The 16,007-nt window shown below is 53.3% G+C and overlaps 1 protein-coding gene across 7 annotated transcripts in view; it reads right to left on the bottom strand.

Moving 5' to 3' along the window:
- Positions 1-354: 354 nt before the first annotated feature.
- Positions 355-16,007, bottom strand: part of PFKFB3 (6-phosphofructo-2-kinase/fructose-2,6-biphosphatase 3) — a 70,848-nt gene continuing 55,195 nt past the window's right edge. For 2 of the 7 annotated variants that reach the window (XM_019738224.3, XM_019738220.3), the window contains exons 7-17: positions 13,939-14,063; positions 13,220-13,427; positions 12,449-12,595; positions 12,218-12,322; positions 11,164-11,293; positions 10,448-10,510; positions 10,264-10,328; positions 8,378-8,551; positions 6,797-6,819; positions 4,439-4,491; positions 355-3,010 (exon numbers count right to left, since the gene is read on the bottom strand). In XM_019738224.3, the coding sequence (XP_019593783.1) occupies positions 4,449-4,491; positions 6,797-6,819; positions 8,378-8,551; positions 10,264-10,328; positions 10,448-10,510; positions 11,164-11,293; positions 12,218-12,322; positions 12,449-12,595; positions 13,220-13,427; positions 13,939-14,063 (1,083 nt within the window). In that variant the 3' untranslated portion in view covers positions 355-3,010; positions 4,439-4,448. The remainder of the gene's footprint in view (positions 3,011-4,438; positions 4,492-6,796; positions 6,820-8,377; positions 8,552-10,263; positions 10,329-10,447; positions 10,511-11,163; positions 11,294-12,217; positions 12,323-12,448; positions 12,596-13,219; positions 13,428-13,938; positions 14,064-16,007) is intronic. The other 5 variants (XM_074325019.2, XM_019738222.3, XM_074325018.2 and 2 more) reach the window with 3 other exon arrangements.

The raw sequence follows: 16,007 nt of genomic DNA, 5'->3' as shown, positions 1-16,007 counted from the left end.
CCTAGTGTAAATGAAGGATGCTTATTAACAATCACGTATCAATACTGGCTCATCAGCTGTGACAAATGCACCACAGTAATAGGAGGGCAGAGGGGAACTCGTGTCCTATCTGCTTTTTTCTGTAAACCTAAAACTGCTCCGAAAAGTAAAATCTATTCATCTGTTTTTTTAAAAAGTTGACACCGCTTGTTTCCCCAATGCAGGCACTAGGCGATGGGGAGTTGCAGGCCCTGCCTAAAGGAAGGTGATGCAGGCAGGCCAAGGGCTGCGGGGTGCAGACTTGGCCACTGACAGCCAGTTTCAATGAAAGACTCTCCTTCCCCCCACAAATGGACCAGAGGGGCACTTCGTCAGTGTATTTCAATCAGGTATTTTATTGTTCTGGCAACTGCAAAATATACAAATTTCTGAAAGGCATCCCCTGTTTGAAAGCTGGCACAGCTTTATCCCAGGTAAATTGATTCAGACAAATATACAGAACGCAGAGAAGTCGTAAGTCACACATAAAGGCCCCAAACCAACCAACGAACAATAAACCCAACCTATACAGCTTTCTGTTTTCAGCCTCCCTTAAACATATTAAATAAATAAATAGCACATCTGCTATCAAAATAATAAAAAAATAAATTTCAAGTATTACAAACGAAATCATCATTGGTGTGGTTCAAACAGTTTTTCTCCTTCCCCCAAGTGAAGAGTTTCATCCATGGTCTCAGGACAGTAAAAGGAGAGGAGGGTAAGCCTACCCGCCCCACCCCCTAAAAATTATGCAATGTTAAAAAAAATTGGTCCCAGGTATTTTTCAGGCGGGTGGGAGGTGAGAATCAATAGAGCAGCAGGAACTCCACGACTGCAGCTAACACCCGCTCCGCCCAGCTCCTCCTGAGATCAGCGTGCTGGCTCCCCTCTCAGCAGCGTTCTGCTCTCTCCAAGGCGCCCCCCACCCCACGCCGCCCTTACAAACTATCTGTGGTTTATGTCGGTACGGACTTCAGGCTGCCAGAGGCGAGGGGCACCCACCGTCACACAGCCCCACTTGGCTCGGCTGTAAGAGTCAAAATCAAAAATCAGAGCCAGCTTTGACACCCCGAGACAAGGAGGCCAGAAAGTGGGACACAAGAAAGCCCTTCTCAAGAGCAGAGCTGCAGGCCCTCTGTCTAAAAATACAACCAACCTGCAAACACACACTGTCCACTAGACTCAAGATAGCGGGGAAGGAGGTAAAATAACCCACGACTTCAGTCGCATAGGAATGTACATACAGACATCCTCTCAAGCAGACTGCCAAGTAAGGGGGCAGGGGTTGAATGGTTTGGTGTGAAAACCTCACACTTGATTGTACGGTATCTGAAGCGTGTCCCATTGCCCACATAATCCCAACCACAGAAACGTATATTCTCTAAAAGCTTCTCTCCACTTCCAGCTCCAGCTGTCTAAGCACCCCCCACCCGCACCCACTCTCAGCTATTTCAGAAGCTAAGAGGGGTAAGGATGTCTGGCTCAAAAGCAGGGGGCAGAAAAGGGAAGTGACCTTTGGCACCAGCTTTTAGAGATCTGTAAAAGGGTCATTTAAACAAACTGCCACTGAATCTCCAAATCATTTCTTCTGGGCCTCAGGACACCCCCTTCCTCCCACAGTACCTGGAGGCAACAAGGAGAAATGAGCAGGTGTTTAGAACCACGTCCCAAAAGCCCTGATTTGAACAGCCCTCCCCCCCACCCCAAAAGTTGCCACAGGCACCACGAAGGCAAGAGAGGACATTCCCGAAGGAACCCAGCACAATGCTTGGCATATAGCAGATGCTCGATGAAAACGTGCAGAATTGAGCTGAATTCTGGGAAACCACGACAGCCTCTTGGAGGAAGTTTCCACAAGTGAGGCCTGATTTGGGCCACTGTCCCACCTGGGAAACGTGGGAGGTGATGAACGTCTTACAGGAAGGAGGGTGGATGCCTGTTCTTCTCCACGCTGTCTCCTGGGGTCACTCTTGCAATGATCTGAGCGCTCACTCCCCAGTGGGTTTACTGGGGTCCCTCTGAGCTCCCCATCTCATGGGCATGCCCGACTCCCCACATTCTTTCAGAATTCCAGCCCCTAAGGGCACAAAACCCAAACATCTAAGTTCCTGAAGAGAAGATGCAACTGTCAGGTCACACACTCTGCCATAAAAAAGTGCAAAAGCAGGAAGCCCCAAGGGAACCATCTCTCAGGTGCCTCGGATCCAGGCCGGAGAGCAGAGGGACCGAAGAGCTCCTTGGCAGGTGAGGCCCTGGTGCCATCCCCTCTTGCCAACACAGCCACACTGTCCTTCAATATCTTCAGAGGCAGAGCACAGACCTGGAAAGGTGTGTGAACTTGTGGAGGGTCACTGCTTCGCTGACAAGCAAGTCCGGCTTCTTCAGGGACTTCTCTCTGCGCCTCCGGACTCGCTTTCCCCGCGGCCCCCTCCCAGCACGTGCCCGAGTCCTTCCTTCAAAAGTCAACGTCCAAGATGCACAAACGAGCCTCGTGAAAGTTTTCAACATCCCGGAACCTTCAGCAACCAGGATCCAGGCGCCTTTGATTTTAGGATTCTCTCATCCCCCCAGCTGAGAACATTCCAGACCACGATCACAGAAATGGAACAAAACAGCACAGAGGCGCCCAACGTCCCCTCCTCAGGGCCTTCTCTCACCCCCTCCACTGCTCTGGGTCCTCACCAAGCCTCGTGGAGTCAGTGAGGCCACAGAACCCAGAACGGCAGGCAGCGCACGGGTGGGTGGCTGAAGTATGGACGCCGCACACGCACGTGGGAAGGCATTCTGGGGTCTCGGCCGCCCCATTCAGCTGGGGGCCCAGGCTGTCTTTGACCGGCAGACCCACCCTCTTCCGGGAGACGTCGGTGGGATGGTTGGCTGCGGGTGGGTGAAGAGCCCTACCTAAGCTGCAGGAAGGAAATGGAACGGAACTGGTGGGTCTGCCTCAGTGTGTCCGGGACGAGTCAACGCCGCTCTGGGAGCCTTTCATGTTCTGTTTCCAGGAGAAAAGAGCAGTGGGGGAGGGAATTACTATTATTGTTGACTCAGTCTCTAAAGTAAAAGATGAAACCCATGCAACTGAGACTTCCCCCCTCCTTCCCCGCCCCCCAGGACAAAAAACACGACCCGGAAGAGCATCGGTAACCAAACATGTACAAGGGGCCCAAGGAGGCCCCATGGACAGGTGGGGGGTGAGCCCAGAGTCACACAGGACAAGTACCTCACAGCAGAGAAGCCTGACATCGCCTGCAGGAGGCAGGGAGGGGAGAGGGGAGAGCAGGCCACTCTGGGACCAGAACCTAAGGGACCCTCCGAGCCCCGCAGTTGTCCTGCTGGGCACGGCAGGGACACACTGGGGCCCTCTAACGTAGCGTAAGGGCTCTCCTCCCAACTGCGCTCCAGCCAAGCCACACACCGCAGCCCTTGGGCTCCAGATGCTAGGAACACAGGCTCAGCAGCTGGAACACAGGTGCTGCAAGCTGGCTGGACGTTGCGGGGCAGGGACCCAGGCCAGGAGCCAGGCCGAGAGGGCACCGATGCTAAAGCTCTCTTCCCTTTCTAATAAAAGCAACCCCAGCCAGAAGCCTCCCCCGTAAGAAGCTGGCCAGTATCAAAACCCCCTTAAGAAATGTTTTTCAATCAGCTGGGGACAAATGATGGCTGCCTCTGAACAGCAGTAGTCTTTTTACCTAACCTCCTTAATTCACCCCTCAAAAAAAAGGGAAACAACTTTAGGAAGTGTTCTTTCCCATCCTGAGTGTCTACACCAAGATTCTTAAAAGGGTGGCGGGAGAGTGGAACCCAGGCAGACAGATATGCAAGGATCACCTCAGCCCACTCCCCTCCCACACAGAACCCCAGGCCCTGGGGCAGCAATCTCTAGAGAAGAGAATTCCAGCCTGGTTGCACTGAAGCCAGAGACCAGATCTGAGCCTGCTCTCAGCCGGACTCAGGAGCCCAGGCGACCCAACCCTCCAACCACGAGACATCGGACAGCCTAGCCTCTGCGAGTGGGGGGTCTGCTGGGGAGGACCCCGCCAACTCGTGGGGGCCGAGAGCGAGCTGCTGCCGTGTCCCTCTGTAGTGGCTGGCTCCACCTCGCCCTCAGACATGTCACGCCCAAGGTTCCGAGCACCCGCAAATGATGGCAATGAAACAATGACACTGGGGACCGCAGGCACAGGCGATGTGCAGTCATTCACTCACAGCGCCCCCGGCTCAGGACACATGGAGGGAAAGGAGGAAGCGAGAGAGGGGACCTCGAGACAATGGTGCTACTCTTGAAAGTCACAAGTTCTCTGGCACGGGGGGTATGAGTCACAAAGTGCACAATGGCCAGTCTTCACACAGACCAAGATGCCCTGCCAGCGGAGATGCCATGACTCAAAGGACAGGGAGGGACATGCACCGAGCCGTTTACCTTTCCAAGGTTAGTAAGGAGAAAACTTTGAGAAAATGTGACAGACAGTTCGTCTTTCAAGCATAGTGGGGGGCAAAGGAAGAAACATGTTGGAAAAGAAAAACAAAACATCTTTAGTAGTATTTTCTTTTTAGTGTGCATTTGAAATTTCAAAGACAAGGATGAATCAGGAATGATGTGTGGGCCCCGAGCACTGGTACAGCCCTTAGTGGGGGAACTGCAGGGCGCCCCATCTGACTGGGCTGTCTCACCCACTTTACTGGGAGACCATGACCACTGGGGCCACAACCTGTAAGACCCCAGGGGTTCCCCCACTCCCTAGTCTCTTGGTGCTCCTGAGAAGAAATCCCACTGGCCTGTGCAGAAGGAACAGGACGGCATCAAAATGCCGAGTGGAGTGCAAACCAGAGCGCACTGGACGTACCCACCAGGGCACCATCTTTCCCACGGTGACAGCTATCAGCCACCAGGCACTCACTGTGTGCCAGAGATTCTGCAAGGGCTACAGTATTACAACACCTCGTAATGTTCCGATCTCCAGTGTCCAGAGAAGGAAGCTGAAGTCCTAGAATTGCACTACCTTGCCCAGAGTGCCCAAGAGAGAGGGCAGGACAGCCAAGATCCAAAGCTGGCTCAGTGACTTAATAACACATTTCAGGATCCACAGCCCCAGTCGTGGGCTCGTCCTCCAGGCTGGGCTGGACAATGCGACCCACAGTGGAATGGAGGTGTGAGGGTCCAGAGAACACATTTTTGCTGAACTGGAGGGAGTCTAGACCAAGGCGCTGTTAGCCTTGGAGAGGGGCAAGTTCAGCCTTAGAAGGTGTGGGGACGGCACCCTCCCAGCAGGAAGACTTCTTTCCTGGCAACTTCAGGCCATGGGTCAAAAGGAGCAGGACACGCACAGATGCAAAACCGTAAGGCTGCAAACTCAAAGGTGAGTTTTCCCACCAGGAGAAGTCTTGATCTGAAGCTTTCTGTGTACAACGCCTGGCTTCGGGGGGGATCGGACATAATTTTATGGACAGGCCGGCCATCAAGTAAACACACCTCAGCCAGAGGAAGCAGCTGCATGGGAGAGGATGCAAGAGGTGAAAGGCCATCAGACAGTCTGAGGCAGTGCCTCACGGGCTGCAATGTCAGGTGCCCAGGCGGGGGGGGGGGGGGGGGGGGGCGGGAGGGGCGGGGCACGTGAACAGTATGTTAGCTGTTCCCAGAGATTGGCCCAGAGAAAGTAGGCAGCCTTCAGGACTGGGAGACCCGGTCAAGGCCTGGCTCTGCCCATGACCAGCTGGATGACAGTGGGCAAGCGATCGGCTCTTGGCCCTCATCTGATACACAAAGATAGTGACGGCCCTGCCCATGTGCTGGGCTTATTTTAAGGACCAAAGACACATTTTCTGTGAGCTACAAGCATGGCAAAATACCCCTCACTACAGGTGGTGGCGCTGATCCACACACGATGCCCAAACAGCTTCAGTTTCCCCGGAACAAGCCACGCGTGTAAGCTTACCAGGCTGCACCCTGCAAGCCCTGTCTGCTTCAGCATGAGTTAGCCAAGGTTAGGCCCCCTGACTAGCCAGAGGGAACATGGGCCAGTGTGACCTGAGGCGCTGGTGAGGGTCTATTTCATAGTGGCTGTGGCTAAAACTCCGCGATACAAAGGCCTGGGGTCCCTCTGTGGTTAAGGACCACCCAAGCAGTGGAAACACTGTATTATCCAGTGGCCGCTCCAGCAGACACGTAACCAGAACTTTCCACAGAGAGCTCTGCAGGAAGGAAGGCCCGGTTTGTAACCTGCTCCAATTCTGAACGTGACTATGAGGGCTGGGCAGGTTCCCGATCCAGATGGTTTCCAAACACACTTCTCTGGAGTGTGGAGGTCCTGGAACCCCTGGGGAGGGGCTCCCTGCCAGGAGAGGACCTCTCTGTGTTGCAGACTAGGCTCTGGGCACATTTTCCTCTCAAAACTCAAGGGCTCTCCTAGGGGAGACACAGAACTTAAACGACAGTGGTAGCAGGCACAGACCTAGTTCACCACCCTAACCTGACTCTCTGAGGGAAAAACAAGATTGGTATCAACAGTGAGCCAGGAGCCCCAGAGGGAGTGACGAGGAGCCGAGGAGCCAGCTGGAGCAGGGGCGGCGTCAGGACACACAGAAAACAGCTGGACCGAATGCATTCTAGTGTCCTTTGCTCCAAATTCATGAATTCTCTTCTCCTTCCTCCCCTGCCCATCTTCCTCTTTCAGATTTCACTACTGTCATTATCCTCAACACTTTAACAGGCAGGAGGCCAAACTGGCAAATGAGGAGAAAGAGGTGTGAGCAGCAAAACTATTCAGAGAAAAATACTTACAAACAGGCTTTCCCTAGCAAAGGCTGCAGAGGGAAAAGGTTGAGAGAGAGAGAGAGAGAGAGAGAGAGAGAGAGAGAGAGAGGAGTCAGTAGAGGGACAGGGGACAGGGCCCGAGTCATCTGAAACCAAGACATCCTCTGCTGTGACCCTCCCAGCCTGGCCCAGCCAACGGCTTCCAGACTCCCTGAGGATGTGGCTCGGCAACCCTGAAGGTCCATCCTGTCAATGACAGGGGCAGCCCCAGCCATGTGTCCTCCGTAACCCGGGGCAGTACAGCCACACACACCACTCGGCCCAACCCAGGCCAGTTCCCCCAAGTGTGTATGACAGCAGTTTCTAAACATCCAACTATGACCCCAGTTTATACCAAAGCAGAATGTCGCAGATATACCACTTCAGTTCTCAGTTTTCATTTAAAAAATGAAATTTTAGACCTGAAAGGAGTAGTAATTAGACATCTCTAAGTCCCATCTTGTCATTGTAAGAGATAAGGAGACTGAAGGACAGGGAGGAGTGTAACCTGACAATAAAATCCTACACTTAGTGCTGAGGGCAGACACTACCGTGCTCGATGCTCAGCACTGCTCCCTCACTGGATCTGCTACTCGCCCATTTCACAGATGAGAAAACTGAGGCCTGAAGAGGTTCAATATCCTGCCTGAGGCCACACAGCACATTTCTAGACACCACAAGACTTAAATGAGCTTTGGGGGAAATATAGGAAGAGTTTGGAGGCCCAACTCCAAGCTCAAAAACCAATCCAATTCAAAATTTAGCCAGGCCTGGTGGGTGGAGGTGGGGGGAGACCCCTGGGTGGGACCCAAGTTTGTGCCCAGAGATTTTCTTGGCTGTCGTTGAGGGGAAACAAATTGTTTTCTGAAAACCAATCTGAATGCTCAACAGCCAAGATCTTTCAGCCTTTAATCTTCATAGCAAATAAAGTAAGTGAAATGTAGTTGGTTTTTTGCTTTTCAGTGTTTGTTTGTTTATTTGTTTGTTTTTTTACTACCTACTGAAGTAACTATGCTATGTGAGAAAGTGGCTATTTCCAGGCCATCCAGCGCTGTGAGCCAGGCAGCCTAAGTTGTCACCAGGCCCTGCAGGCTCTGGGTGAGGACATTCTCCAAGGGCCCCCTCCAATTACAGCTCTTCTACAGTGGGGAGCCCTGGCAAGAAAGTAAGTAAGGAAACACACTCAGCTGTGGGCCTGGGACAGAAAAGATGTCCTCAGGGCACATGGAAGGAAACAGCTCAGAGCTTCATAGAGACTTCTGAACTAGGGGTTGCCTTTAACTTTGTTTTAGGAAAACCTATCCATGAACGGGTATGAGACACACTTTGCCATTTTGTCTGCTCCGCCCTATTCTGCCCAGTGAACATGGCCTCCCCAAGGAAGCAGGCATGCACTCACAGCCCTGGTCAGGAAGGTGTCACAAACTTCAGCGGCTGTCCCCACGCTCTCCCCCTCCACGACCCACACGCAGGCCTGAGCCGGAGGCCACAGCTACACCCACTGGTGTGCCCTCCTCCCCACCCAGACACAAGACACGACCGCGAGGAAGGAAAAGGCGGGTAACGCACTTGTCCGGGCAGCTGCGAGGGCACCTCCGGGGGCAGGCAGTTGGGCAGGGCAGCGGAGGTAGAGGCCACATGCTCCTCAAAGCTGTTGATGCGAGGCTTTTTGGTGGGCTCAGGGCTGGCTAGTGGGGTGACACTATTGCGTCTCATGAGTGGGTTAGGTCCCTTCTTTGCATCCTAAGCAAGACAAAGACAAAAGAGAGAAGGCGACAGTTACAAGGAGAAGGGAGATAAATAAGGCCCCCAAATCAACACCAAACAAAATTACGTTTCTCTGCTTCTGGAATGTACTGATACGACAAGACTGACCACAGTGAATGGCCCTGGGACCACGAGGTTGCTGTTTCGTCCTGTGTCTCCCACACAGCGAAAATCAAGGGATGCTCTCCTCCCGAGCCCCTTTCCGGGAGCATTCCAAGACCCCCACTAGGACAAACACTGACATTTGCAAAGCAGGTGAGGGAGGAACAGCAGGAGCAGTCATTCGATCATAGCAGATAATGAGGTAGGAGGAAAGACCTTGCTGCCAGCCTCCGAGGAGGGGAGCGGTGAGGACAGAGTCCTGGCGTGTGGTTCAGGGAACCACTGAGGGGAAAAGACAGCAGGAGGGTCGGGGGAGACGGTGCTGCTGCTGGACTCCCTCCTGCTGCCCACGAGCCAGGAGCTGCAGAGTGGACACGGAACCACTCCTGCACCCTGCAACTGTATCCCAGCTTCGCACAGGAAAGGCAGGCTTCCAAGGAGCCAGGAGACCAAAGACACAGAAGACCTGAGGGAGGCAGAAACAGCCGGCTAGGGCCAAACACTGGCCTTCCAATCAACTGGCAACGTGACTAGAGCGATGGCATCTGAAGAGCCCTCCAGCTGTCACTCTGCGGCTCGTGACCCAGGCGCCGGAGTTGACGTCTGTCTCTACCGAGACCCTGGCCCGGTCCTGCACAGTGAAGTGTTCAGAGACCATTGGAGCCCAGTTTGGCCCAATCCCCCTGCTGAGGGTCCAGCTGGGAGGCTGAGCCACAGGAAATGCATCATCCACTACCCACACACATTCAGAAGGGGGCTGTCACAGAGGGACTCCGTCCTCCTGCGTGCCAGTCACCCAGCCAGGCAACTGCTGATGGAAGCCGGATTTTAATGCCAAAATCTCCTGGCCAAGCTCCCTGGGAACAGGAAAGTCTCCTGTGCAGACAGGAGTGTCACACTCAGTGTAAAAGCAAGTTTCGGGCTGCTACTGGCAAAGCATTGGGTTTCGACAGTCGGTACAACGTAAATTCCAACTTTCCTTCACAACATACACCTGGGCAGAAATCTGCTGTGCCCTAGGACATGCAACCAGGCTGACCCCAGATCTCAGACGTCCCCAGGTGCCCCCAAGAAACCCCATCGCCATCCCTCGTGTCTCTCATTTCCAAATTGTATGTTTTCTCCAGTCCCACTTCCTTTTTCTCTATTATCGTCTTCTTGGTAATTCTGTACCCAGGTGCGCAGAGGTGAGTGAGCAGACTTGCTGACCCTATTTTAACCAGTCACTCTGGAATTTGAAAGTAGTTTTAGCTGCCCCAGAGGAAAAGGCAACAAAAACTGTGCTGTGGGACGTTTAAGAGCACCCTGTGTCTTCTTTAATACTTACTTCTCGGGTCAAGTGGAAACGGGGAAGAGAGCACAGAAAGAGGGAGAAAAGAGAAGATGCCAAGAAGACACAAGAAAGACAGGGTAGGAACCCACGGATACTGAGGAAAGGGAGGGAGAAAGACACCCAGGCCCTCGCAGTTCCAACAAACTATGCGAGAACCTACTGAAAGACGCAGGTCAGCATTTATGCATCGTGGGACTTCCCTGAATTGGTCCTGTCACTCGACAGATCTCAGGATGGGGGCGCTCACACTCACCTCTGACCTCTCCCGGTGTGTGTTCACTGACTCCACATTCAGGCAGATGGATTCTACACGGCAACCTGGGTGAGGGGGGCAGAGAGATTGGCTTCTGGTTAAAGAGGATGGGCCGCCTACAGCCCCACAGCCACCAGCATCCCAGGGGAGCAGGTCTCGGCAGAAGCTGTGTGATCACACTCACCATAAGCGACAGGTGTCAGTTTGAGGACGGTGTGAAGGGGGCATTTCAGGTAAGGCATCTCCTCTGAAAAGAAGAGAAAGGGCCACATGATTAGAATGAGACTTGAGGGCAGACATTCACAAACCCCCAGTGAGAGGTCTGCCACGTCGGTACCCTCAGAGGCCTGGCCCAGACAGGGGCGTCTCCCCGGGCCCCTCACCCCTCACACAGGTCCTCACGCAAGGCAGACAGCCCTAGAAAAGACACCTAGCCCAAAGAATTAGATCAAAACAAATCCCAAACCCACCCTCACACGAGTTAGAGTTAAAAAAAAGTCATTCCCCCAACAACTTAAGTGTGTCAGGATTCAGCTGAACCTCAGGCAGACACAGACTTAAACATTAAGTTAGAGTTTTCTGGGCTGTTTGTTCCTTAGAGGTGGGCTGAAGCCCCTCCGCACCAAGCCCAAAGCCCCTGAGGTGAGCGTGGACGAGCTTTCCGGAGGCCGTTTCACACTGTCAGGCCCACCATGCATGAGGCGGTACTCTGAGGTCTCCCAGGGCCAACAGGGAAGGATGGGGCCTGGACGGCCCTCAGCTGCACCGCCGACGTGTGCAGGCTGGGCGAGCTACCCCAAACTCAGAGACCAGTTTCTCTCCCTCCTTTCAGGGGCCGCACCTGGCTCCCATTCCCCACCCCGCCCACCCCCGCCAGGAAGCTTCAGAGGACAGTGGCACCTGCACTCTTATCCAGGAAATAAGCCAAGAGGCAACGCAGGACCGCCTGGTGGCAGATGACCAACACATTCTCCTGACGCTCCAGCTCCATAATTACCGGCTCCAGGCGCTGGACGAGGTCCTGGTAAGACTGCAAGACAGAGGTACAGGGAGCTGTGCTGCAGCAGAAGCACGGGGGGTGGTGAGGTGGGGGGCTGGTGGTGGTGGTGGTGATGGCCGGGGATGTCTCCCACTTGGCCACCCCGACTGTGAAGCAGAGGACATGCAGTCAGTGGATCAGCCAACACCCCAGGTGTCAGTGCTGCAGCCCCCGGGGGTCCTAGAGACCCACCTCAACTGGCTTCCTAGGAAAGGGGAGTGTGTGGAGAAGCACTCCTCTGCGAGGACACAAGCCTGCGTCCTCCTTCTGTCTCACTGCTCCATCCCCTTCCTAACCCTCTACACTACACAAGGGAGTGACGAACTGACACATGCTGCAACGTGGATGAACCTTGAAAGCGTTACACTAAGTGACAGCAGCCAGACACAGAAGACTGCATACTGCCTGAGTCCATGTATAGTAAACGTCCAGAATAAGCAACTCCAGAGACAGAAAGGAGCTCCGTGGTTGTCCGCAGCCAGAGGTACGGGGAATCAGGACCACTGCTAACAGGCTGGAGTTGCTTTTTGGAGTGATGGAATGTTCTAGAATTAGTGGTGATGGTTGCATAGTATTGTGAATATACTAAAAACCGCTGAATTGTATACTTTAAAATGGTTAAAACGGTGAATTTTGTATTGTGAATTTTATCTCAATAAAAAGAAATTGAAGAAGACAGGGTAGGCTTGTGACTTTTACGACCACCCAGGCTCCCACTCACACCGGTTCCTCTGCTGCCCATCCCCCACTTCCTTCTCTGACTAACCGGGTCCCAGCAGCCCTCTCTTGGTCTAGTCCGACTGCCCGGCCTCTGGAGGCCCGGCATGAGCTCCTCCATGCACAGCACACACCAGCTACATGGGCGCACCACTCGCTGCATGACCAAGGTGGCGGGGGCAGCTCCAGCACACGTACCTCCCCGGTGGGGTACCGGTAGTAGTACTTGTCCTGCTCGCGCAGGGCGTACTCCTCAGGGTAGGTGTCCTTGATCTCCTCGTAGGTCATCTCCTCACAGACACCCTGGAGGAAACACCCAGAGGTCACGGGAGGGAACATGCCCGAAGCGGCCACCTGGGGTGGTCCCAGTGGGATTCCCCACCGTGGGTGGGAAGGGCCCCCTACCCTCGGGCTCCACCCCGGACTCACAGCGTCGATCTCGTTGAGCGCCTTCCACTGCTCGTAGGGCAGCTGCAGGGCCTCCGCCGTCTGGATGGTGCTCTTCAGCTGGCTGGTCCACACCTTCAGATCCTTCAGGTTCTGCTCATCCACGAACTTGCTCAGGGCGTTGGCAAACTGAGGGTGGGACGAGAGGGACACGCACTGCACTCGGGGCCCCGGGGCAGCAGTGCAGGGCTCCTCCTGCTCCGTGGCAGGGACGGTCGCTCTGTTGTCATTAGAATGGTGAGGAGGAGCCCCCGACACACACACACCCTCCCCACAGCCCCTCCTTTCCCATGCACACGTGCGCACACACACACACTGACACACAGACACACACACACACACACACACACACACACACACACACACAGACACGCAGCGAGAGGGACATACATACTGGGGGTGCCAAAAAATGTACACAAGTGGACACTTTGGTCAGCGTTGCTCAAGCAGTAGTTCGCCATAATCAGAAGTGTCTGGATGCTGATGGTAACCACTTCGAGCACCTCCTGTCATTGCAGAAGTCAAACGTGACTTGTATTCATCTTTTGTTATCGGTATATATTGAGTATTACTATTTTAACAGTTCTTTCCTTTCTTAAAACATGTATACATTTTTGGCACCCTCTCTATATAGACACACATACAGAAACTCACACTTATACACAGAAACACACACATATGTACACAGGCAGGGATGTACAGACCCACAGTGACACACACACACAGCTCCCCGCCTGCCCACTCCCCTCCTACCTTCCTGCCCCTGCCGGACAGGCCCGAGTCACCGCCGATCTTGCCCTGCAGGTTGTGCTCGCTCTCGCCGTGCCGACACAGGTAGATGGTGCGGGGCTGCACGTGGATGTTCATCAGGTAGTACACGATGCGGCTCTGAATGTGGTCCTGGACTCTGTTCACCAGGAACCGCCGGCCCACGTCGATCACCTTGATCAGCGACAGGTCCCTGCACAGAAGGCGCCCAGTTGGTCAGAAGCCGCGGCCAGCACAGCACTGCCAGGCTGGGCCAAATCCCCTGCTGCCCAGCTGCAGAGAGCGGCCCAACAGAACCAGTCAGGCTGCCCAGCTGCAGACACTGGCCCAATAGAACCACCACGTCGGGGTGCATGCTCCCCGAGGCACAGACTGAATCTCTTCTCTGAGAGTCAGAGAGTGATTATGTAATACGCGCAACACAGTGTGTGGCTGAGAGGCTGCTGGCCTCGCAGAAGAGGGGAGAGAGAGACAAGCGAATGCAAAAGAAAATAGAGGCAATGTCAACAGGACAGCAGCATGACTGGGCTCAAACAGTCACTTCCCACACTTCTCCTTGGTTACTGTCTGAAGTAGTTACACTGAACGGGTGATCAAGGAATTTTTGAAAAAGATATTTGAAAAGAGAGTTTGTAAAAGGATCCAGGAGCAGCTGCTTTGTGGGAACATCAAGAAACATGAAAAGCCCTCAAGTAGGTGATTACCTGTCACATTTATCGGGGTCGAGGGGCTGATAGCTGGCTTCATAGCAGTTGATTCTCTTCATGAAGTCGTCCATCGCTTCTGCTGAGTTGCAGTCTCTGTAATCCGGGCTGGAGATTTTCACTTCCTGTAACACCACAAAGGGGCAGCTGATGAATGGCGCTGGCAGGCTTTCTGCTTAGCTGAAGCAGGATTTGGGGCTGGCAAACGGGGAAAGCACAGACAGGCTCGGGATAATGATGGTCCGACCAGCGTGTAAGAGAAAAAAGAAATACACTGGGGTCGAGTCCTAATGCCCTCATTACCCGGGGAGGGCACCACGTGGAGAGCACCATGGCCTGAAAGGATGCAGACAGGAAACCCATGCGGGTTCTCACGAACGCCTCTCAATGGGTCACAATTAGGGATCAATCTGGTAGCCAAGTCACCCCCAGACAGCCCAGCCCTCAAGTCAACCAAGTTCCGCGTCAGCCTCTGCAATGGTCCCCAAGGGCAGGTTGTCGCTTAGTAAAGAAAGGTGCACTGGGCACTTGCTGGTGATGTCCCTGGCCCTGTGTGGCAGACAGGATTCTTCCTGCAGCACCCACAGACGGGGCAGCACACACTGGATTAACACTTCTGATTAACACTTCTCCACCTGGACCCCATACCCAGCCTCTTCCAAGGTTTGCTCTCTTAGGAAGGAGATGCCAGAGGACCGACCCTCAGGCCTGCCATTGCCTATAACTGAACAACAGGTCTGGTGGATTTTAGGGAAACTCTGAATTTTTTAAGGCCTGTGTTCTTTCCCTCATCAGCAACTACCACTGCCATGACAAAGAGGCAGCTATGTTCAAAAATCCAAGTTCCATGGAGAGTTATTGTTTCATGGTGCAGAGCTTCATTCTGGGAAGATGAAAAAGTTCCGGAGATGGATGGTGGTGATGGTGGCACCACCATGTGAATGTGCTTCGTGCCACGGGACTAAGCACTGAAAAGCAAGTCCTTTCCTCCTTAGTAGAGCCACCCACCTAAAGAGCATAGTGGAAAGGCCTAAGCTACAAAGTTGCTTTGAGGCTTAATCAGCAAAAGAGACCTCTGAACGCGGAGGGTCAGGCAAATGACTGTGTTAACAAACGGTAAATTCCTGGGCAAGCACGTGGGACTGCTCACCGGGGAAAAGCAATTTTGCAGCTGCTATTCCCTTTACTACCAAGTGGAACTAGTAGAACCCAACCAAAGAAATACAGCCAAACCCTTTGTTCAGGTTACAGCAACGTCTGTTTCCTCCGCTTTTGAGCCTCTTCCTTTGGACCTGCTGAAACTCATCTGGACTGATTTTCCACAATTTGAATAGCCCTTCCTGAAATATGAACTCATTTCTTAGAAATGCTTGTAAATACTCGCACTGCCTTGCAGAAAAGGCCCACTACCAGAAGCTAAGGAGCGCTCGGCATCCCTTTAAAGACGCATACTTCTATGGAGCCATTCCGCTGTGTTCCCACAAGAGGTCTCACACCTGTGCTCTATATAGCTACGGCTTATTCTGATGTATTTAAGTTGGATAGAAAATTATCTACAACATGAGAAGGTGACTTGTGGTAAAGGCTTTACAGTAACCCTTTCTATTTGTGATATATTGCTATCAAGTGATAAAATTTAAGGAATTCATTAAATTAAGCTGCCAATTACCCTCAATTGATCCAGACACCTCCTCTTGGCACAGGGAGAGAAGGAGGGTATGTTGTAGACGCCTCAGCAGGAAGATAGTTTTACCACCTACATGGTTCCCAGACGTGGGAATTCTGCCTTTAGTCTGCTGAGTCCTATGGCCTTTGTCAATACATAGCCATTCTTACCGACCAGGGTCCTCAGTAGCAAAAGGGACCAGCCTGCTGCCTCCTTTTCCATCTAAGAAAGTGAGCTGCTCTTTGCCCCAAGCAGCCCCATCACCACCCAGCCGCCGAGCTACTGCCATCCACAGAAACTGTCCCCGTACCCTCACTTTACCTCTCATGTCCCACAAAGACTGCTTTCTGCTGACTGAAAGGACTCCAGGTAAAGCCAGGCCAGGTCACAGACAATGCTTCTA

This window comes from Rhinolophus sinicus, chromosome 1, assembly GCF_057876585.1.
Source record: "Rhinolophus sinicus isolate RSI-liver-muscle chromosome 1, RSI-T2T, whole genome shotgun sequence".
Taxonomy (NCBI): Eukaryota; Metazoa; Chordata; class Mammalia; order Chiroptera; family Rhinolophidae; genus Rhinolophus; species Rhinolophus sinicus.
This window is presented reverse-complemented; position numbering and strand designations above follow the sequence as displayed.